Source organism: Camelus bactrianus, chromosome 8, assembly GCF_048773025.1.
Source record: "Camelus bactrianus isolate YW-2024 breed Bactrian camel chromosome 8, ASM4877302v1, whole genome shotgun sequence".
NCBI classification, from domain to species: Eukaryota; Metazoa; Chordata; class Mammalia; order Artiodactyla; family Camelidae; genus Camelus; species Camelus bactrianus.
Window position 1 is genome coordinate 33,511,363 of NC_133546.1, and position 24,064 is coordinate 33,535,426.

Below are 24,064 nucleotides of genomic sequence, written 5' to 3' on the forward strand. Positions count from 1 at the left end.
CATTTACTGAACAAACTCTTTAAGCCCATTAAGCTGTAAAAAAAAAAAAAAGAAAAAAATAAGGCAATTGATTGAAGCATGGAAGATGCTGGTAAAATTTCTAGGTGAAATTTGACTGAGTGCATTGACCCTCAATAAGGTCTTGAATGAAAGGGAAGACCTTTTACAGAAAATCTGGAATGTCACTGATTGCTTGGGTCCTATGAGATAAAAGAAACCTTTTGGATACAAATGGGAAGGAGCCACCACTGTAGTCTCTTTGGTCTAGAGAAGTAGAAGGAAAGAGGCTGGGACATCCTTTGGCATCAAAATGGCTAGGGGGAGAGAGGCATCCACTGATGAATGCTATCGAGTGTTGCAAATGTCAATCACTGGTAGGAAAAACATTGTTTTCTTTCTGGCCAGTTCATAGCATCCTAAACAGAGGTACATGACTGAGTCGATGGTGACAAAATGAAATAAAATTGGTACTTGCTTAATCTTTGCCTCATTGGAGCGATTTGCCTTTGGTCCTTTGAAGACAACTCAGGAATGTTATCACTTTCTCTGCAATTGTTACTGCATTTTCTCTTTGCCTTAGTTTTCCTGTCTGCAATATGGGTGTGTTTGTATCTACTGACCTATGGAGGCAAGGGGAGGTCCAATTATTTTAAATGACTAAAGTGCCATATCAGTTTAATAACTATTGTTTAATAACATTAATAATAGTGGAATTTAGAAATTACCAAGTAAGAGAAAAATGCTTCTGGAATAAATATTCTTCACTCTAATATGTTCCCCTGTGGTGAGCTTCCCTTCTATTTAAACCTTTTAATCGTGAACACAGAGTTCAGCAAATCAAACTGTTTTTTTTTTTCAATACACGTTGGCAGTGAGGTATTGTAATATAAAATTGGAACTTGGTTATTAACGACAAAGCCACTAGTCAACATAACTCTCTTTTGGAGGCAGAGCTGGAAAAGACCATGAAGGGGAGTTTAAAAAAGCAGGTCACAGTAAGCCAAACCTCAGTATTTGGAAGAACTCACTGAAAGACGTGAAAGAATTTGTGTGGGCCTAGGAAAATAGAGTGTAAATCCATTAGCTCCGCAGGTGAGCATTTCAAGGGTACTAATCTCCAGCTGCACAAAAGGCATTTAGAGCATAACCAACCATGGGCCAGATTCAAAAGACCCAGCTTTCTCCCGCGCAGACTGATTTGGTAGCAGCATTGCAGCTTCCATGTGAGCCTGGCGTGTTCAGCCTGGACTAATATCTCTGAGTGGACTCAGAGCCTTTTTCTTTTTTTCTGATTAGGAAAACACAACCCTTGGTAGGGGTATTTTGTTCTTTGTTGCCTGAAAGGTCACTCAAGTGTGATGCTACAGAGAGCTCCTGGCAGGCGAAGCACACGTGGAATGGAATGAGACTGATTAGCTAAATCACTGCAGATGCTTCCCGTCCTAACCTTGTTCAGCAAATAACATTTTCTTGGGGTCTTAGGGTCCTACTTTCCATGCTTCCCTCTTAGTTGTATCAGAGCCAGATCTTCAATCTTCTATACGTGGTTACACATTTTACATATGCTAAAAAACGAAACTGGAAAGCAATGACCACAATGGTGTAAGAATGAAATATTTCTTTAGTTAGACAACATTTGAGTAACCACTTTAAGCTGTTGGTTTTAAAAACTTAAAAAACTAAAAAGTGAAGTATCAGTTTCCATTTGAGAAACTGTTTTGTCTTTTTGCTCTTGTCTCTTTCTGCCAATTCTCTGTGAGGCTGGTACCTTAGGTGAAATTTGAAGAAACACATGCTGGTTTTCTGCTGAGACCGGGGTCTTGCTATTGAATCATGTTCTAGTAATCTGCTGCCGTCGCTGGTACACCACAGGGAAGCCGCGAAGTAGTGTCAAGATCCAGGGCTTGGGAGTCAGAAAGCCTGGGCTCAGGAGTGCTTTCTCGTCTTACTAACATCAAACCCACAGGCAGGTCGCAGTTGCTCTGAGCCTTAATTTCTTCCTCTGTGAAGTGGGGGTAAAAAACAATTCCAACTCCACAGAGTTATATGTGTGTAATACTTAGATGTGTGTATTTTATGGACTCGCTGTAGATTTCATCTCTTTTAGCAAGGGATTTATCTAAAGAGAGTGATTCGAATTATGCTTTAAAATGCATATTTAGGTTCTTTACTGAGAGAATGAGAACTTTCAGGCCAGGAGAGCAGGTGGAGATAAGGTACAACGAAGGGAACCTGATATTCGAAGGTCCTGGAATTTTGTGTGGAACGACGGAAGCGTGGAAGTCATCAGCAGAAGCTGAGGAGAGCGAGGTGGGTTTAAGGAAACCCTTCAGGTGCCCACTCAGTTAACTGTGGCCTGACAAGCAGCAGGAATGGCCTGTGTGACATGAGGTAGGAAAAAGGGAAGATCTTTTGTGTTTTTAAAAAACTCCACTGAACTGAGTTTCCATATTTCAAATGTTTTTGGAAATCACTTTGTATATTATCTGACAGGCTGGGGAGAGGCTCGGCCTGGCCTGGTTTGTGGTCAACGAGGCTTTGGCCCAGAGGCAGGGAAAAGGAACTAGCCGATGGGGTGGGCGAAGGTGAAGACGCCGAGAGCCCACGGCCGGGCTCAGCAGAGGGGTGAGGCCAACGCTCGGCGGAAGGGTTCTCTGGACAGGAAAAGCTTAACGCGCCTCTCAGGTTGGGGCAGGGTTTCAAGACGACAAAAGGGTACTTGCCAGCATAGAAAAATGTTGAGGGTCTGAGGGAAAAAGAGAAGGCGTTTATGTTTGATGGCTTTGGTTTTCTCAGGTTTGGCTCCTGTGCTTAAGGAACCTGGAAGGATTTGGAACAGGCCCTGTGGTGAATACGGCCCACGGTCCGTGGGAGAGAGCGAAAGCCTCGCTGAGCAGGAGCGGGCCTCCGCTGGGCCTGGGCGCTCTCTCCCGCCGTGTGCGGCAGCCCAGGACTGGGAGAGGACAACTGCACCTGAGCCGTGTCAGGCAAGGCTGTTGAAACTCCAGGCATGAGGGAGGAGACCGCAAGGAAGGAAACCAAGGGTGCGCGGGAGAGCGTCACTGCCGCTGCGGACCCGGAGCCGCATGATGAGTAGAAGGAGAAACGACGTTCCCAGTGGAGGGGAGCTCCTAAACAAAGGCGAAGAAACACGCCTCCAGGAGGCAGGCAGGAGAACACGGAGGGAGGAAAACGGGCGTTTACAGTCAGGCGGAGAACTTCAGAACCGGCGATTTTAGAGCAGCCTTCTTCCTCCGTAACGAAGGCGACCCAATCAGCCCCCTTGATGAAGGGAACCAAGCGGCCGGTGGGGTGAGCGGCGGCAGAGCTGAGAAGGTCAAGCAGTGGTAAAGCTGGAGACGGGAAATGGTGCATCCAGGTATCTTTAATACTTTCAACAGATGTGGGGGTGCGTGCAGAATATGATGAAATGACTAAGCAGAAGTGACTTTAAAGGTGCCATGCCATTTGGCTGGATGAGAGTCACCATAGATTCATCTCTATTTCGTGCTCCCCTGTTAGAACGGCTTTCAATTACAGGTGACATGCCTTTCAGTTGAAATTGGAGAGCACAGTTATTACAAGCTAAAGGCGAGCTGGTGAGACGTGATAGGGCATATCTTCTCTGCTGGCATCCAGGATATATCTAGAGTGCACAGCCCATGGAAATGCGGTGGTTTTAATTAGGGTGTGGGCATATCAATGTATATATATTAAGGAAAATAAAAAATCAAGCATGTATGCTAAAATCACCCAATAGAGAACTATTCCTCCCCTTGTAATTTTTGCTAACATGATCTTCGCATCGTTTTGCAGCCTCCAGAAAGGACTGAACTTAAATGAATCATCTTTATAGAAGGACAATAGCGGTTTGAAGTAAGAGAATGTGCAGGGGCTACTCTAACATCTTGACTGATATTTGGGAAAGTTGGAACTAGATTTGCTATATGGGGTTCATTAAAAACATGTAAGATTATTATTGTGTGGATTACGGTATCCATTTGGTTAATATGGATGGAAAAACTAGTTGTCTTTAAAAAAGACACTTATTTTTGTTAAATTCTACATCTCCCTCTGATTTAGCCTTTAGGTTTCAGTGGAAACGTCATTCCTTCAGTGAAGAATCTCCTGGTCTTCTTAACTGGATGAGGCACACCTGGGGTGCATTCCCACCGCCCCCTCTAGTCTCCTTGTCTGAACGTCATCACACTTTGGTGTGTTTCCTTGTGTGAACTGTGTGCTGGACTGTAAGCATCAGGAAGGCACACAGTGTCTTCTGCATCCCTAGTGACTAACACACAGGCTGCTCAACAAATACGTGTTGGAAGAATCTATCTCGAGTCTCACAGTGAAATGATGTGGGACATAGACCTGGCACCAGGAGACTTAAGTTCTGCTCCCAGCACTGCCTCCAAATGATTGACTTGGAGCAAGTCAATTTCAGTGTTCCTTTCCTCAGCTGTAGAATTAGAAGATTAAAGCAGGTAATTGCTAATATTGTTCATCGCTCTGCGATCTGCACAATTCCGTATTTGTGGGATTGGTTTACATACCGATAATAGCAGTCAAATATTTAGAATGAACAAATCTGCAAAGGCATAATGAATGGAAAAAATTAGTGTGAAGGAGTTGTTTCCCCTCTGGCTGTTACTACTATTATACAGTGGCTTCCCTAAGCAAGTTTCCAGGGAGCTGAACTGCTGAATAGAGTATAGGAACCTGCGACATGAGACCTGACAATTCCCAAATGGAAAACAGAGTGATGAAAAAGGTGGGATCTGGGAGAGGAGAATAGGATTGACAGGTTTGGAGCCAACAGCATTACTGTTGCCCCCCATTCAATTTCCTGCCGAGACGAAGGTGTATGGATGAGTGACTATGTGCGTCATTTTGCCTCTCTGCTCTTGGGAATTCCTTTAACATCAGCTTCATTAGTTACAAAGGCAGCAATCCATATCCAATTTTCTTTTTGTGTCAGGGTTGTTCATGTATAAACTAGCCTCCTTTGTTGGAAACCTTTGCAATTAATCCCATAAACAAACAGACAAAAAATGCAAATCTTGCACTGCCCTAGCCAACCCCACTGACTCTGAGGCCGGACCACCATCTATTATACACAAAAATGAATTGAAATTTCCACTTTGGGTCTAACCTAATTTTCCAGCGATAATAGGATTCCCAGAAGCACTCGTCGCCTCTTGATAGTAACATCCTCATTTCCTTTCCTGGTAAATGTTTTAAATAAGATTTTAGCACCAAAGGAAATTAACCTTTAAATTAATTGTAATTATAAAATGCCATCACTGATTTTTGTCTTCAGCCTAATTACTTTCTATTATTTAAACAAACCTTACCTCCTGTGAGCTTTAAGTTTGTTTCTCCTTCCCTCCCTGCCACAATGCCAGCCCATCCTCACGGAGGCCTCCCTGATGCTCTGCGACTGGAACGGCCTCATTTAAATGTCACACAGGATTGAGGGCTCGCCCTACGCTGCCTATTTACAAGGCATTCTTTCGGCGCTCTGTGTTAGGCTGCTCTGCTCAGATGTTTTCGTTCCGCCTACCTGGTGGCCATCCTTAGAGATGCAGTGATTTGCAGTCCTCCTGCTGTTAAGGAGATAACTAAGCCTGGCCTTCTGTTTCTATTAGATGCCATTTCCACCACGACAGCACAACTGGTTGTAATGAAGTTGGCAATGGCCAGCGTCATTTATCAAAAGACTAAGTTTGAATATACAGTCCTCTGTCTCAGCACGGCTCAGCTGTGGAGGGTGTTTCGAGTTGTTTCCTGTGCCGGCTCTTTGTCTTGTTCTCATTTGTTCTTTCAAGGTAGGACTAAGGGATCCCAGCAGCTTGACTTTGTGAGCATGCACATAGGCACTAAAGGCATCCGACTTTTTCTGCAACTTAGCTGCTTTCCATTATCGACAGGGGCCCAGGGAGAGATGGTGAGGAAACGCGTGCAGGACACCCAATGCCAGTGGACTAGGTGCTTCAGAACTGGAGGAAGCAGAATAATCAAAATGGAAGAGGTTTCTTTGAATCATTTCTGTAAATGTCACCACTTCTCCCTTTCACGTGATCCGGCTTTCTTTTCCACTGAGGCTGATTAAAACAACTTGGATATTATTCATCTACTGGATCATTTCAGTCTTCTGCATAACACACCCTCTTCACGACACCCCAGTTAAAGGTCTTCCTTTGCTAGTCTTAGTACTGTTACTTCAACATTGATTCTTCAGAAACAGGGTCCTGATTGTTTCAAATCAGCAAAGGATAGAGAATGAATCAATTTCCTTCCCTGGTATTTTTAATTTTGGAACACTGGATTTATTTAAAGACAATCATTTATTTTTAAAGATGATAATCACGTATGTACATGAGTAGGGGTGTGTGTGTGTGTGTGTGTGTGTGTGTGTATGTGTGTGTGTGTGTGTGTGTGTGAGTGAATGTATGTGATAAGCAGTAGAGTATAATGGACGAGACATAAAGAGAGAAGGGAGAAAATACGTTGTGATTGTTAAAGAAGCAGACTCAACTCAGACCTGAATGTCCAGTTTTAAAAATAAAGGGCATATGTTTTCTCTTTAGTGACCACAAGAGGGAGCAATTTAACAGGAGGCTGAAAAAGAGACCAGCACTAATTTTGGGAGACTTACTGTAAAAATTATATCTCACTGTTAGGAAATGCTACTGTCACCAATAGAAACTCACACGTGACTGACAGGAGGCACACAAATAGGCAGGCATTGGTTTCAGGGGTTGATCGTCTCTTCTGCCTTTTATTTCTACATATGACAGCATATCTTGTTTTCTCCATTTGTTTAAAAAATGACAAAAGGTGCTTTAGTCTAATTGGTTATTCATTTACTTAGAATAAACTGGGGTCTAAGAAAATGTCACATTTCCTTAGCAGTTTCCATGTAGTCCAGGAAATGGCTGTGAAGAGCTGATTTGTTGATTCATTTACTTCCCAGATACTTACTGAGTCCTACTCCAGGCTGGGGATGCTAAATGCTGAGGATACAGCAATGGTCATGACCGGTGTGGTCCCCAATGGCATCCCCTGACACTCTGCTCTCCTGAGGGAGTCACTATGTGCTGTGTTATGTTAGAAGTTCACCGGTAAGCTCAGTGACCTTGGGCAAGTCATCAAATCTCTATGAATCTTTAAAATTCAACTGTTGAAATAGAGTGGTAGGCAGTAGTCTTCCATCCTTTCTCAACTCTGCAGTATTCTTAGTTCAAAAGAAATCTTAAGCAGAATCAAACGTTGTAAAATAAAATAAACACAGAGCTCCTGTGCTTCTGGGGTCTGGGGCAGGAGCAAGGGGACACCTTCTATGTTGGTCCCACCATGATGCTGCAGAGCATTAGCTAGAGATGAGCAGCATCTGAAGTCTGGGGCTCCAGACTCTAATAATACGTGATTCTGTCCAGAGATGGAGAATAAGAAATGGCAAATTTTGGTTTTGTGGGAGGCAGGCAGATATGGACACAATCATTTCAGTCAGTCACCTTCAGAAAAAAGCAAATGTTATATAAAGAAAACAATAATATACTGTTCTTTCATTTGCTTGAGGAGGAGACTTGAAAACTGACATAGACACATCATTCTCATAACTCTGCTTGTCAACCTCGCGCTTAAGAACTTGGCACCTTTTCTGAACTGCTAATTGCCCGCCCCTTAGGTTATGTTTGAAGAGTGATTTATAAATAACAAGAAAGCAAGCTCAGGTAACCGAAAAGAATGTTTAGTATGGCTCTAACAACCAGATAGAAAAAAGAGAGAGAAAGAAAGCAAGCAAGCTAGGGAGGAAGGACAGAAGGAAGTGGGGAAGGAAGGAAGACCAGGAGACATATACCCAAATGTTAACTGAGAACCAGAATTCAAAATTGTGAAATCATTCTATTTTTCTTTTCTGTTTGTTTATCTGTATTTTCTACACATTCTGCAGTAAACTTACATTCCTTTATAAATAGAAAGAACCAAATACTTTTTAATGGCTGAGTACTCCTCCTTGCCCACCTCCACCCTTCCCCATAGGTGGGAGAGAGTGGCCATGTGCTCAAAGAATTGCATCCAAACTCAATGATCCTGTTAAACTGGAAAAATGATCAAAACATACAGAATGGAGTTCAATACACAGAAGTGTGGGCCAGCAGGCTTTAGAAGAAAAATCAAACAAAAATAACAGAAAATTATTAGCCTCAGAGAAGTGAATAATTTCCTCCAGTTTGCTTTTCTAATGAAAGGTTCTGTAAATTGATTACGACTTTTATCCCAAGGCCAGTTTATTTTGGAGAATTCAGGACATGATTTTATGCATTCGCACTTGGTTGGTGGGTTCATGCATGTGTGCATCTACAAGTTTAAACATCTAGAATTAATTTTTCAATATTTTCTTCCAAAATAAGTCCCCTTAAGATATTTTTTAAATGGCATTCTGCATATTTTCCCGGGATATTTGAATATTTAATAACATTTGCAAACACATTGGATCTGTTTTAGAAAAGACAGTGACTGCTTAGAAAAATGGATCCATTTTCTCAAGGACTGATGTTTAGTTTTAGTTTAACTGCTAAGGCAAAGGTTTATAAGAAAACATAGTAAAAATTGAGACATCATATGATGGCTTTTGTTCCTATGATGGATTAGCCATATTTTCCACAGCTGCACATCTTCCTTTTAATTGTCACATGTAACAGCACTAATGAAGCAGAAGGATAGGTTCTTAGTTCTATCTCTGTAAGCGGAGGTTGGATTCTGGTGCAGAATTGCTGAGGATTAAGGGAGAAGAGAGCTACACACCAGATGATAAATCCTGGAACATTTGATTTCCTTCACAGAATATCGTCCGAAAGAGCAAGCAGAGGGGAACAGAGAAGACTGGAGGGCATAAGGAGAACTCAGCGTGGCTGGCGACAGATGATACAGGGGAGAGCCCGACCACAGAGACAGCTCCGCCAGGCGTGCCCGCTCTCCTGGAGGAAGCCTTTTCCCCTAAGACATATCGCTGCCTTTTCATGCACAAATGCAGAAAAGTATGTTGTGAGGGTTGCCCCATTCAAATAAAGTTCAAGTATCAAGGCACACCCTCTGGAGCAGGTCCCAGCTTTTTTTCTGGTGAGGAGCCTCTCATCTGAAGGCAGATCACCCCAGCCCACAACAGGAGATGCTGACCAGAACGCCTGCCTCTTGGCAGGGAGCCTGGATCCGGGAGGTGGGTCTTATTACAGATTGGAGCTTCTTACCCCCAGGCGTTTGATGGGCCAGTGAGCTGAAGCTAGCCCCACTCTGTTCCCCTTAGGTATTTTCAAATAGCCAGGAGCCCCATGGGGTGTGTGTGTGTGTGTGTGTGTGTGTGTGTGTGTCTACAGATATGGGATGTTATGGACTGAATTGTGTCCCCTTCCAAATTTATGTCTTCAAGACCCAACTCCTCATGTGATTGTATTTGGAGATGGGGCCTTTAAAGATGGAATTAAGGTTAAAGAGGACATAAAAGTGGGACCCTAATTCAGTAGGACTGATGTCCTTAGAAGAAGAGGAAGAGGCCCAAGGGCACTCACAGACAGAGAAAAAAGGGCAAAGTGAGAACTCAGCCTTCTACAAGCCAGAGAGAGAGGTTTCAGAAGAAGCCAAACCTGCTGACACCTTGATCTTGGACTTCCAGCCCCCAGAGCTGTGAGAAGATACACATGTATGGTGTAAGCTACCCACTCTATGACATGCTGTCATTGCAGCCCTAGGCGACCGATACAAGGGAGCAGGAGGGCCCACATCTTCCTGGTTGAGATCTCTGGTCGAAGGGTGGATGTCACCCCCCGGGAGGCACAGCAGAGGGCAGTGGTGCCCTGTGACTGTGCACAGCCGGCCTCTGGTCAGCCTGGGGCTCCGGCTTAGTTAAAGGAAGGGTCAGAACCGTAAACTCCAAGGTCCAGGCTTTTCATTGGGAAAATAACAACTTTGCTTTGAAGTGTCTGTATAAATATCAATCAAACTGGCCTCTAGAAAAGTAAATGAGATACTATTTAAAAGGAGAAATCAGGGGAAGAAATCAGGCATTTGATGTGCCTGACGTCTAACTCCCTCTAGTTCAATGCTGATTTATGGTTATTTTGTGGAGTCTAAGTTTGAGAGTTCGCTCATGGAGCCTGGACCCTCGCCTTAGCTGTCAGGAGGCTTGAGCCCCTAAGGCTTTCTGGCCACACTTGCCAGCGAGCCTGAGATAATGCAGCTGAGCACAGAGCTGGTCTGTTTCCTACTGACGTCAAGGATACTTCAGTCTTCCAAGAGCCACGATTAGGACCTTATCTCCACAGTCCATTCTCAGCACAGTTATGGAACCCAAACTATCCTCTGTTCCTCGCGAGGCTCTTAGGAATGGAAACTTAACTAATATGGCGAGTGGGGAGCTGGTCCCTCCTCCTGCACTGTACCCTCATTAGGATGCTTCACTGCAAATCCGTAGCAGATAAGGATAGTCCCACAGAGGCTCCTTTCCCTGTTTGTATATTCATTAAACTTTTCTCATATTTCAGGGTTTCCTTTCTGAGAACCTCTGTGTGTGTGTGTGTGTGTGTGTGTGTGTGTGTGTGTGTGTGTTTTACTTTCATCAAACCAGAACACCTTTAAAGGATCAAAATAATTTTCTTTATAATTACCAAATATTAGATAGAAATTGCAACCTTTTTTTACTCTTGAGCGTTGGAAGTCATATGTTCCACAAGGTCTGGAGGTGAACATACAGGCAAGTGATTAAAATAATGATAAAAAAGGGTAAATGTGAATCTAAAACATTTCACTGAACAAATATTCATAAATGTCTGTGTGTGACCACACACAGTGACCACAAGTAAACGAACCTAACTGGACAGAACCAGCCCAAACGAGCATCTCCTCCGGGCTATGTAGTAGTCTACTTGACTCATAAGAAAAATAAGAAAGTAGCTCATACCTCACCCACTAAGCAAAATGACAAGAATTAGAAAAATTATCTGTGAAACGTCTGCTTGTATTTTATATTAATAAAGGCAGATAAGGGGTTGTGGTCAAAATACATATAAAGACATAAGCATTATTTTTTCGAGTTTTTTGGAACATTGTTTATAAGATGCTTGAAAGGTAAACCTGATCTTCAAAAAGCTATTTGTGAGTTCATATTCCCTTGGACTTACATGGCTTTGACCAACATTTGACCTAGGGCAGAATTTCCTAAAATGAGTTCCCTGGAAGTCTAATTCTCTGTAATACTCAGATTTCTTATGAAAAAAGGTTTGATGTTCAAATGTTTGTGATATTAAGCATACTTTTAATTTCTGTAAAATGCCTTAACAGCTACAAAATGACCACTGGCTGCTCCCAAGTGAACCCTGGCTCACTGAAAAGCCCCAAACCTTATTCTCTGACAGTCACAGTGAAAAAGAATTTCATGGGGACCGCTTTCAAACTTAGCCAATCCTAAACGCGCCAGCCTGCCTCGCCTGTTCCTGTCCCTGGGAACCACAGTAAAAGTACTTGCCCAGAGTTCTGCTCTCTCTCTCTGCCTCGTGACCCACCTGGTGCTTCCCTTGAGTGGCCCGGTGTGGCACGCTGTGTTCTCCCCAGGGAACCGTGAGTATAGTAAAACCCTTTCTGGTTTCTCTCTTCCATCTGCTTCTGGCCTCACTATCTCTCACCCAATGTAATATGGTTAAAACAAAGTGTAGATTAGGACAAATTGGACATACTTCTTTATTGAAATACTCTCAGAAATGTTAATATGTAAACGTGCATTCTAAATGTTCAGTGTCAAACTTACTCGGCTTTGGAATTTTTTTTTTTTTTTTTTTTTTTTTTGAGCAGTATATTTTACAGACTAGCATTTCTGGGATCCCCTTAGGGAGGCACTAGTCTGGAGAGATACCGATTATCTGTCTAGGCGACTTGACGTGTCAGTATTTTCTGATGATAAAAATGCAGACATCATTGTGAAATAAAATCAAACATTATAGTTTAGGGAAAGCTCAACTCCCACGTGAAATTTAACCTATAGACTCATCAAGGACCTGGCACAATGACGCTGAATGGTAATATCTGAGTAAACTCACATAGTTTGTGGAGTCCATACATTTTAAAATTCATGTATCTTTAATGCTTCCTAATCTTTGAATAAAACTTTTGGGGATAGGACAGGTGGCTACTTAGTGTCTTCTCGTGCATCTTCATTAAACACCTCAAACTCAGTCTCCCCAAGCTGAACCAGCTGTTGCATCTCCATTCTACTTTCCCCAAGTGACATTTCCATCTGCCCATTCACTCATATCAGAAACCCAGAAATCCATCCATCCCTTCCTTGTCCTTTACAGAGTACCCACCCATGGCCCATTAGCCACTACTGTTTTTACGTTTAATAACGCATCTATCCTCTCCATCTCCAACACTGGTCCTAGTCCAGACCCTCATCCTCTCATAGCACAGTCCTCCTCATGGTGTCCCGATCGCTCTCCCTTTCCCTAATCTTGCCCCTCCCATCCAAATCTGTCCTTCGTACTGATACCATTGTGTTTTTTTCTAAAGTGCATTTCTGATTATGTTATTCTCTTTCTGTTAACTACCTGCCAATTGATTTGCCGTCATGCTCTACAAAATAACCTCCAAACTCTTTACTCTGTCGTAATCTTTTTTCTATGATCTCATCTGTGCTTGCTTGCAGTCTTCTCTGGGCACAAACCTCTAGCACAGAGAATAATTCAGTCACATTAACCTGGCTGCCCAGCCCCCAACACGGCAAGCTGTGATACGTCGTGGCGTTTGTTACCTCTGGCCTGGGATTCCCTTGCTCGCACATCAGCTATCCAACAAATACCTCCTCATCTTTCAAGACCAAGCTCAAGAGCCTCTTTGTCAACGAAACCTGTCCTGATTCCTTTCTTACCCCCAACATTATACATTCTACAGGGTTTTATTATACTTCTTTGTTCACATTTTCCCCTACAAAATGGTTAATTCCTAGAGGTAAGACTGCATATTACTCATCTTCAAATATCCAGAGTCTGACATGGCACCTGATACACTGAGGAGTGTTTACGAATGCTTATTTGTAAAGGACTATCATTTCCTTTTGCACACAACATAATACAAATTATACACTATATGTTCCTGACTTTACACCACGTGTGAGGATGGCTGAGAGGCTGCTTCCTCTAAACGAATCACAGGGTACTGCCTCCTCCTTTCCAGTATGACTGGAAAGTAAAGAAGAAACACATATTTCTCTTTGGATATTTTCCTCAAATCATCCTATAACAGAGCAGTGGATTCTCATCTTTCCCTCACTGTCTCAAAATCCCAATCATTATGAATATTTTTGGCAACCAAGAAAAATGATCTCCGACCCTGACTTTTCCTCAGAGGAAATACAGCTGCATGGGCAAGTTCCCAGAGAGCACAGAAGTACTGTTGCCTGACCTCCTGTTTCAGATCCTTAAGGGGCAAGGAAAGAGTGAAACCTCCTACCTGCCATTTTTTAAGAAGAGCAGAGGACAAGGGACTCACCCAGAGGCTTGTGGGAAGGCACTGCTGTCTAAACTCTGGATCAAGCAACGGCACTGACTGCTGAGAATCTGACATAAAGGTCCAGCCATTTGTATCAAATTGTAAGAACAAAAAGGAAATATGAACATTTGGTTTTATGAAGACTAATTTCTTGAATTAATCTGAAGTCGGTTCTTGTGAGAGTTTTAGGAACTATCGTGAATTGTCAATTGTTGGGATTTGTAGTCCTGGGTGAGACTGATTCGTGACCTATATGCTGGATACTTTTATGAAAAACACTTTAGCCTGGTGAGCACAAAGGGCTTAGTCCCTGTTCTAATGATGTGTTAGGGGATGTGGTCTGAGAGGTAGCAAGGCTAGGTAGGAGGCAGTAAAGAAGATGCTCTGAACTTGAAAGAAACAGAATAGAGCTTTAATACTTACAGCTGTCCTCTTCTTCAGTTATACATTTCACAACATAACAGGCGTAGATGAACCCTGCCAGCTGAAACAAAACAAAGATGCTTTAGACACGAGGCAAAGGCAACACGACTGGAACTCACTGGGGAGTGACTTTTTGAAGGCGGGCAGTCTGTGACTAGATTCAGTGTTCCAAAATGGTTCATCAGGCTGGATCTGGACTCCAGTGTGGATTCTTGATTCATGTAATGTCTACCTGCCTTACACATGAATACAGTGCTCTGTTTTCCTCCGCTCTGCTTTTATGTGTAAGATTTGTTAATTGCCAGGCAATCTATAACGAATTATTTTAGGTCTTGAGAGAAAAAAAGAAATACGGCCATTCATTAATGGATTAACATTTCTATTTGTGCCAATCAACTTCTAATTCTCTTTTCATTATCCCAGAACCTAAGATTCAAAAATTGGACTCCTGCTGACTATCAGAAAGAAATGGTTTGAGAGAAAAATATTAAGAGGATTCCATGGAATGTTGCATGAACACTTTGGAAGTAAGGGAAACTCTTATTTAGACCAGTAACAAGAAGCGGGACATGCCAAGTATGATTAAGATGACATGACATGTTACAGAGGAGCAACGGGCCAGGCACCTTCCCGGGTGAGGAGCCTCACAGTGCACGGGACTGGGACTGCACACATCACATCGTCTTTCTGAAACATGCAACAGGGAGGTCCCTGTGCTCAGGGAAGCCTTTGCTCACTGAAATCAGGACCTGGGAAGGAGCACGCAAAGCCCTTTGACATCTACCCCTCAGATGGTGTGGTTTTGTATCCCTCATGTACTGTAATTATTTAGTCATATTAATGAGCACTGGTGGAGGGAGCAAACTAATATAATTTCCTGATATGTAGAAAACATTTTTTCCCCAGAATAATCTAGTTTGGGGGAATCCTTCAAGGTATGTCCTCAGGACAGTGATGAAAATTATTCACGATGATATTTCAGACAGGCATTGATCTAAGTATTAACCCTTCATGATAATATTTGGCAGTGAGGAAGAGAATCTTAGGAAAAAGGCTACAATTTTCAACCAGGAAGCTAAGGCACAGGGCAAAAAAATTGCTGTTGTGATAAGCCTAAGAACTGTTTTCCATGAGCTGACAGACAGCAATCTTTCTGGAAGATGTGAATGGGACATTTTAAGTCAGAGCATAAACTGATAGGTCTTTAATCAGCAGAACTCTTTGGCGACAAAGAGAGGTCCAGGGAAAAGGAACTTTAGAAAGTCTCTGACTTGGGTTTAAGAAAGAAGCATGCTCTGGTAGGTGCTAGCTCTCTGCCAAAGAGAGCTGGCACGTGGCAAAACCGTGGTTTTCCTGGCACAGAAGCAGTGACCCTGCTTGAGAGAGAAATGGATGAGGAAGAAGACCTGTGCAACCTTTCTTCATGGGCTTTTGTTTTCAGATTCCGGATGAGAGAGACTGGGGACCCCCTCCCTCCCATCCGCCAAGTGTAGTATCTGAACCATTACACAAATAATAGACAGATAGAGTACGTACTATTGATGCTACAATAGCCCTTAGGTTTTTAAAAAAATATATTAGAAAAGTCATCAAGTGAGCATTTTTCTCTTAGAATTATATGTTGTATTGGCAATAAAATTGTGATAATAAAAACTATTTTCTTATATAATAGAATCTCCAGGGTCACTATTTTTATGGGACGTGTTTTTACAGTACAGGGTACTATGTGTATGTCTCCTATGTGGCTCTAGCAAAGGTTTTGATTTGACCAAAAAAATCATACTGTGATTTGGGCATTTTCATGGGTAATGGAAAAATAGATGATGTTAACACTTTTTAATCCTTTATCTACCAGGGCCCATGAAAATGCTCTAATCACCTAGTGACCCCGGTCCCGTGGGTACTCTGCTGTGGGTACTGGATCTGACTGGCTAGGTAAAGAGGCTATGGGTTTGATTAAATCCCCTGGGTTCTGCATTTATCTCTTCCTCCACATGAAGTCCTTACCACTGTGGTTAAGTGCCATCGATTTATCCGTAATCTCTTCTTTTCAGTTTAAAATACTTACTCCTTGAATTATCTACAAAGCAACTTTTCTCCTAATCACAAACTTTCCTTTTGATTTTCACTCATCACTTAACTACTTTGAAATGAAAATCTAGGTAAATAACAAATTTACCTAGGTTGATAAATTCTGAGATTCAGGTCCAATGGGTTTAAACTTCTCATTAAAGTGTCACTAGAATCTACATTATTAACTGCACTCCTCTCCCAGAATGCAGCCAAGGTACTGTATTCTGCTTACCAGTGATCTTTTAATTGTATTCGGTGGCATTCTCTAACTATCAGGGGAGCTGCTTTGATATAAAAGTAAATCCTGCTGCATTTCATTACAAAAGCTTGCTGATTAAGAGAACTTCAGCTTTTAAATTGTTCACCTCTAAATACAAATGGAAATTGGTTTCCCCCCAATTAATCAAGATTCATAAACCCCTGTTATGTTTCAATTTTCCTACAACAAGTAAATTTCTAATTTAATTTTTTATTCCCTTACAGCAATTTATAGATTTACCTACGGAAAAGTGGTTTCAAATATAGCTCTGAATACTTTCTATGATGTGCAACTCTGCTAACTGCTACCCAGGCTACAAAGATGAGTCAACCCAGGGTTTCTCAACCTCTGCACCACTGACATTTTGGGGTTGAGTAATTTTTTGTGGGCTCTGTGGTGCATTATAGCATATTTAACTACCAACATCTACAATTAAGAAAATTGGTAACTGAGATAATCCAAAAATGTCTCCAGACATTGCCATACATCCCTTAAAAGGCAAAATTGCCCCCCCTTAGAGCCATTGTTTTAGATACAGTCTAAAGGATTTTGCAGTCCTGTAACAGGGATACACATATAATTGTAATTCAAAGTAGATTAAGATAAGTGTCAGGAGGAAGGAAGGAAATTGATTGTCTCCTGACTGACCAACAGTAAACTGGGTTCTTTCTTGGTTAGCTCATTAATCCTAACAACCACCTTTGGAAGAACATTGTAGGTGTTTTTGCAAAGGAGAGGTAAAATGCGACTTGTTTTTCCTGAGGGACTTCATCAAGCAGGCAAATTATAGGTTGTGTTCAAGGAAGAGTCAGTAGTTCCATCTGATGAGTTTGTGGACTTCATATTAGAGCACTGGAAATAAAAGCTGGGAAGGCAGATTAGAGCCAGAATCAGAGGGCTTTCAGTGTGTATCAAATTGAAATTCTAACTATGTCATTTCTACACAATACACTTAAGGAGCATCCCATCTTCTACTGAAAAAGTGTCAATTTTTTTATAAAATACCATCTCTTCCTAATGTGATACATAGCTCCCTTTCTAGCCTCATTTCCCACCACTCCTAGTCTCAGAATTGATGCCAATATTATCAAGAGGTTAGTAGTTGGCTGACATATATCAGGTGGTTGCCCTCTGTTCTTTCACTCATTAATAGTCCTGCCAACAAAACATGCAAATGCCCTACATCTCCTCCCTTCCTTCTCCACTCAGCCTTGCACCTTGGGATAATTTGAACTCATCCTTTGAGACTGGATTAAAGTGTTGCCTTTCCAAAGAACTGGTAATCCATTCCCAGGGTAGGTGGTAGGGTGGCATTGTGGAGATAGACATGGAGAGATGGGGATGGGGGACTTTGAGAGGGAATAACAAGGGGAAAGGTGAGATTATCTTCCAAGCAGAGCTCAGGCAACCTCTGCCAAGATGTGGATTATGTTCAGGGAGGAACAAATGGCCCCAGTTCAGAGCGTTTGGGCAACGTTAAGGGGAGTAATGGTACCCAAAGCAGGAAAAAGTGACCCACGTTGTCATGAGGAATACCTACAAATAAGTGGAATTAAAAAAATATTTTATTTTGTTCCTTATTTAAGGATTGAAAAGATACATACACCCCAATGTTCAAAGCAGCACTATATACAATAGCCAAGACATGGACACAACCTAAATGGCCATTGACAGATGACTGGATATAGAAGCTGTGGTATATTTATACAATGGAATACTATTTCACCATATAAAAGAATAAAATATTGCCATTTACAGCAACATAGATGTTCCTGGAGAATGTCATTCTAAGTGAAGTAAGTCAGAAAGAGAAAGAAAAATACCATATGATATGACTCATACATGGAATCTAAAGAAAAAAAAAAAAAAAGAAAAAACAAGACACTAATGAACTTATCTACAAAGCAGAAACAGACTCACAGACATAGTAAACAAACTTATGGTTACTGGGTGTGGGGAAGGAGATGGGAAAGGATAAATTGGGAGTTCAAGATGTGCAAATACTAGCTACTATATATAAAATAGATAAAAAACAAATTTCTTCTGTATAGCACAGGGAACTATATTTAATACCTTGTAATAACTTAAAATAAAAAAGAATATGAAAAAATATATGTATGTATATGTATGGCAAACATTATGCTGCTCACCAGAAACTGACATATTGTAACTGATTATACTTCAATTAAAAAAAAATGGCTAGAGTAATAACAAAAGATACCAGTGGAATTACACGGGCAAACATACAATTATCCACTTGTAAAAATCCAGAATATTCCAGTTATTTTAGTCTTTGGCATTTAAAGCAGAGCTAAGCCTACATGTTTTTATTTTTATTCATCTTTTCACCTTGATACATCTAATTTGATTTATTCACTTCTAATTCACCTGATAGGGAATTACATGTATCATCTTGATATCATTACTGGCTGAAAGGAAATATTATTTTCTCTCTATGACTAAATCAGATTAAAATTCTTTTTTGTATCTACAAACCAAATTATGATTGTATGGCCCAGAAATTCACTTAGAAGCTAATAGATAAGAGGAAACTGAAGCCTTTTGGTAAGTATTTTAAAAAGATTCAATTGTGGTAATTGAAAATGTAACAACCTTAGTGCTTAACATACTATCTTTTGGACTTCTGTTTTCAGGAAGTTGGAGACAGATACTTTTCCCTATCCCCACCCGCCAAAGTACAGCTGAAAACCCTGGACATTACATACATGAAACAAACATTCTACCACTCTGAAAGGTGGAAAGAAGGTAGACTTGCTAGGAACCTTGGGAACCCAAGGAAGGACAGGGGAGTAAGTTCCCCATTTTTCTTTTGTCTCATACGTACCATTCTTGAAGTTGAAGGAGCCTACAGCCCAGAAATGCCAAGGGACACAGATTAGAAAGCCTGCTCTCTCTAACCAAAGGACCAGGAAAGGGAAACACTAATAAAACAAAACAAAACAAAAATTAAGACAATAGAGCCCTTCTTTAGCCAACATCACAGAAAAAACTGCAGCCCTACTCCCCAGCCACAGATCTTCCCACCTGGCCAGGCTGTGGTGTCTGAGAAGCCAGGCAGGGAGCCTGGTCTTTACTCCTGTCAGGAAGGAGGAAGCCCCCCTCCCTAGTGTCTGTAGAGACCACAAAGGGGGTCTAGACTTCTAACCTCACAATGCAGACAGAAGGCACCCCTCCCTTCCCGACTAGGCTGTGCCAGAGGAGGCTTAGTGAAGAATCAGGACTCTTACCAATGCTCAGCAGTAATGAGTTCAAAGCCCTGCCCCCACAGTATCAGATGAGGCCAAGTGGGAGCCACAACAAGGTACTCCTACCCACCCCCTCAGCCATGGAAATACCAGTGAAGGCTGAGTAGAGAGCAGGAACTTCCATTGCCTCTGAACCTTAATGCGAAGCCCTTTCTTTCTTGGGTTTCAACAGAGTCTGAGAGGGGAACCTGGACTTCTAAACCCTACTCAGAAGTAATGAGTCAGTGTCTCTCCTTCCCCTGCCACTATCAGAGGAGCCAGCCAAACAGAAAGTTTAAGAAAGATCTAGAGTCTCATAACATAATATCCAAAATGTCCATGTTTCAATTTAAAATTCCTTATCATACCAATAAGGATAAGGTTCTCAACATGTATGAAAAAAGACAATCAACAGAAGCCAATACAGAGCTGAATGACAGAGATGTTAGAATTACCTAGTAAATATCTTAAAGTAGCTGTCACAAAATGCTTCAATAAACAATTATGAGCACATTTAAGATAAATGAAAAAGTCTCAGCAAAGAAATAGAAGATATAGAGAACTAAACTAAAAAGTTAGAACTGAAAAAAAAATGCAAATAACCAAAAAAAAAACCCCCCAAAACCCAAAAAACCTCAACCACAGAATGGAGGAGTCAGAGGACAGAATCAATGAACTTGAAGACAGAACAAAAGAAGTTACCCGACGTGGATAAGAGAAAAAGTAGAAAAAAATGAATAGAGTCTGAGGGACCCATGGGACTATAATAAAACATCTAATGTTTGTGTCACTGGAGTACTGAAAGGAAAGGAAAAAGCAGTATTGAAAAAATACTTGAAGAAATAGTGACTATAAACCTCCTAAACTTGACAAAAGATCTAAACTTATATATTCAAGAAGTTGAGTGAAGCCCAAACAGGACAAATTCAAAGAAATTCATTCCAAGATCCATGACAGTCAAATTTTGGAAAACCAATGACAGAAATCTTGAAAGTAGAAAGATGGAAACATTCATGTATAGCTACTCTAGAAAACAGGTGGAAGGTTTCTTAAGAAAACTAAACACACAACTACAATATGACCCAGCAATGCTCTCCTGGCCATTTATCCCAGAGAAAGGAAGACATGCTCACCCAAAAACATGTACACTAAAGTTTACAGCAGCTTTATTCATAATAGCCCCAAACTGGACACAATGCAGATGTCCTTCAGTGGGTGAATTGTTAAACAAACTGGTATATATCATGGAACACTACTCAGGAATACAAGAAAGGACTATTGATATATGCAACAACCTGCATAAATTTCCATAGAATTATGCTAAGTGAAAAAAGTCAATTCCCTTATATATTCCATTTGGTTGAAATTCTTGAAATGACAAAATTATAGAAATGAAGAACAGATTAGTGGTTGTCAGGATTAAGGTGGGTAGAGAGTCACAGGATGTGGCCATAAAACAAAGCAACATGAGGGATCCTTGAGGTGATGAAACTGTTCAATACCTTGACTGCATCAGTGTCAGCACCTCAATAGAGATATTGTACTGAAGTTTTGCAAGATATTACCAGTGGGGGAAACTAGATAAAGGGTACATAAGATTTCTCTGTATTATTTCATATAATTGCATTATATATCTCACAATTATTTTCTGTGTATTTCTATAATTATTTCCCAATGAAAACTTAATTTAAAATACTATATTTTAGGCAACTGTCATTTATGTTAAAAAGGCCTTTTGTATTATAATTTCTAAATTTGCAAATGTATTTAACAAGAGGAGTGTACTTGTTTTCTTAAGTACAAAGACACATTTTAATTCTGGGCACTTATATCAACAAAGAAGTCCATAATAGTTTTTGATGCTGATACAATATAAAATTATTATTCAACACTCTTTTCTGACTGAGAGTGGAGATGAGGGTAGCAAACATTAGTTTTTTATCTGCAGTTATCCCGTTCTCAAATAGATTAGCTCTATGTTTCAAATAAAATCACCTATTTTTGTTTAGAATTCATAATTCAGATTCTATCATCCCGTGCTTTTTGTACTATGAATTTGAACAGGATATTATGCCCTCACAAAATATACTTTTAAGTTGCAAATGATCTTACTGATTCTTTTGCATCTTATTCCGTTTATATATTTTGAGATTGCTTTTGTGACGTGTTCTAATATGATTATGTCAGTTTTATTAATGAAAGTTTTTTATATGAAGTATTTTTTATGAGGGCTGGTGTATCATTTCAGTCGTTCACTAGTAATTCTTCTCCCAAACTACTGCACTGGCTGGACTATTAAGGATCATGTTGCAAATTTTCTTTGCTACGAATAATCCAGGTGCAGTTATCAACCTGCAGTAACTCTTGGAGGATTGCCTTTAGGGCTATTGTGAATGTTCACAGCCTACTGAGTCAGAAAAGCTTTTCAGAGGATCAGAAACATACCTTAATACCAGCCTTTAGGTATTGTGCTGCATCATCAAGCATGACCGTATTAAACACTTTCTAAAAGATTAAATAAAAGTAGATGTCCATGCAAACTTGTATTATCTACTTAAGGCTGGGAAACAGACTGAGCCAAATGCCAACACTGGCTTAACCAGTAATTCCCGTTGTACATTGGTCTCTGGAGCCTGGTAGATTTCTTCAGGCCAATCTTATCAATAAGTTACCCGAGTTCACAAGAGCCTAATGTATTAGCAACATTGGCAGAGCAAGAGAGATTCAGGCAGGGTAAAAGATGACTGATAAAATTCAAATGTCAGCATGGTTAATACCTCTCTCAGAGTTTAAATATCACATTAGTTTTAAAAATTGTGTTGAGAGCAGTGGCTCTACCACTCTGTGCAGATGCCAGCTGGGAGGTGATCAAGGCAATGGCCGATCTAGTGCAGCAGAGCTGCCACAAGATGCCTTCAGTCTTTGAGGCAGGACCCATAATGGGAGTGTGTAACCAAAACTGTTCGTTAAAAATAACCGGCATTATGTTATACACTTAAAACTGATAACATGTTATATATCCCTTACATCTCAGTTGGAAAAAAAAATGATTGGGAAATGCAAAAAAGCAATCTATCCACAACACCCTGCTATTCTGTTAATAAAACTTTAATATTGTGTATGTGTCACATGTAATAGGGACCCTGATTTATTTACAGTGAAGCATTTGAGAAAGTGCAATTTTACAGTATTTTGTACAATGTAAACAATCGATACTGTTCAACAGCAACTTTGAACAAATAAGTACATAATTCTCTTGTGAGCAAATGGTACAAATAGCATAATTTTTGCTCAGAGATAATAAGGAACCTAAAGCAAAATTAATTGTACAACAAGTGAGACATATGCCAAAATAAATTAGCCCATCTTAGGTCTGTCAACATTAACAGACAAGGCTAAATATGTTCAGTGTGTTCATTGGAGAGGGTGTGATGTTCCAGTGATGACAGTGGGAATATAAGGCCAGATTCTTCTGAAGAGACTGGGAGAACTGTACTGGAATACCAGTTGCAAAAATAACCCATATTTTTTAAAAAGGTGCTAAAACTATGCTAACATTTCTCTCTTTTTCAGAGGTGCTAGATAGAAGATAAGGAAAATGTGGAATATAAAACTCACCTGGGACTTAACATTACATATTATTATATCATACCACCATATTTCAAGAAATCCTCAATAAGATGACATCATGAGAATATGTATATGTAAGTGTATAGAATATGCATGGAGACTGTACACGGGATCTGTACCTGGTTAAAGATCTAGACCCTGAAAAGGGCCATGATGAAGAGATCAGTTTAGAACTGGAGGACAGTTTTAAGAAGCATGCTTTAGGTGTCTCACTTTAAGTCTTGTTCTGCATGTCATTTAAAAATTCTTGAGAAAGAACAACAATGATCTGATGATCAAATTCTCTAAAATATGAAGGATGCCTGAACCAGCAGTTTGGTCCTAAGTTATCTGAAGAGAATGACTGCATGTAGAACAAGAGAGGTGACTAGCCCCACTTCCTTCGGGTCTTGTCAGTCAAAATGCTGACAGTGTTCAATGCTGGTGCCACAGCTGAAGAGATACTCAACAGAATTGTAACCACACAATGAAGGGAGACAGAGGAATGAGATATGATGAGTAAACTTCCCAGTTCATAGGAAGTTATCAATAAACATTGTGATGATGGTGATGATGTTGATGATGATGATAGAGAATTCCCCATGCAACCGATGGTTGCCTGCTTCCTGGGAACATCACTGAAAACCACATGACCCTGTGATCACTTCCTCCAGAGATTTTAAAAATAAGGAATGAGTAAATTATCATTGTTTAGAAATAAAAATTTAGAAATAGTCCATTCATATGTTTTCTGTATAGATGATGTTAAATTAACATTTAACAAAGAGAAAAGTGAACATTTCTACCCATTTTAATTTAGTAAATATACTGTATTTTTCCATGTTAAAGTAAATGTGATGAAATACAGTAGGCCAGTTAATATTTTGGTGATGGTGAATCAGACATTGTCTCTGTC

At 40.6% G+C, this 24,064-nt stretch overlaps 1 protein-coding gene across 3 annotated transcripts in view; it reads right to left on the reverse strand.

Annotated features, from left to right (window-relative positions):
- NKAIN2 (sodium/potassium transporting ATPase interacting 2) overlaps positions 1–24,064 on the reverse strand; it is an 853,276-nt gene that overhangs the window by 12,980 nt on the left and 816,232 nt on the right. For all 3 annotated transcript variants that reach the window (XR_012508635.1, XR_006728492.2, XM_010965506.3), the window contains one exon: positions 13,963–14,023. Coding sequence is in view for 1 of the 3 variants with exons in the window: in XM_010965506.3 (XP_010963808.2) it covers positions 13,963–14,023 (61 nt within the window). In the remaining 2 variants the exon portion in view is untranslated. The remainder of the gene's footprint in view (positions 1–13,962; positions 14,024–24,064) is intronic.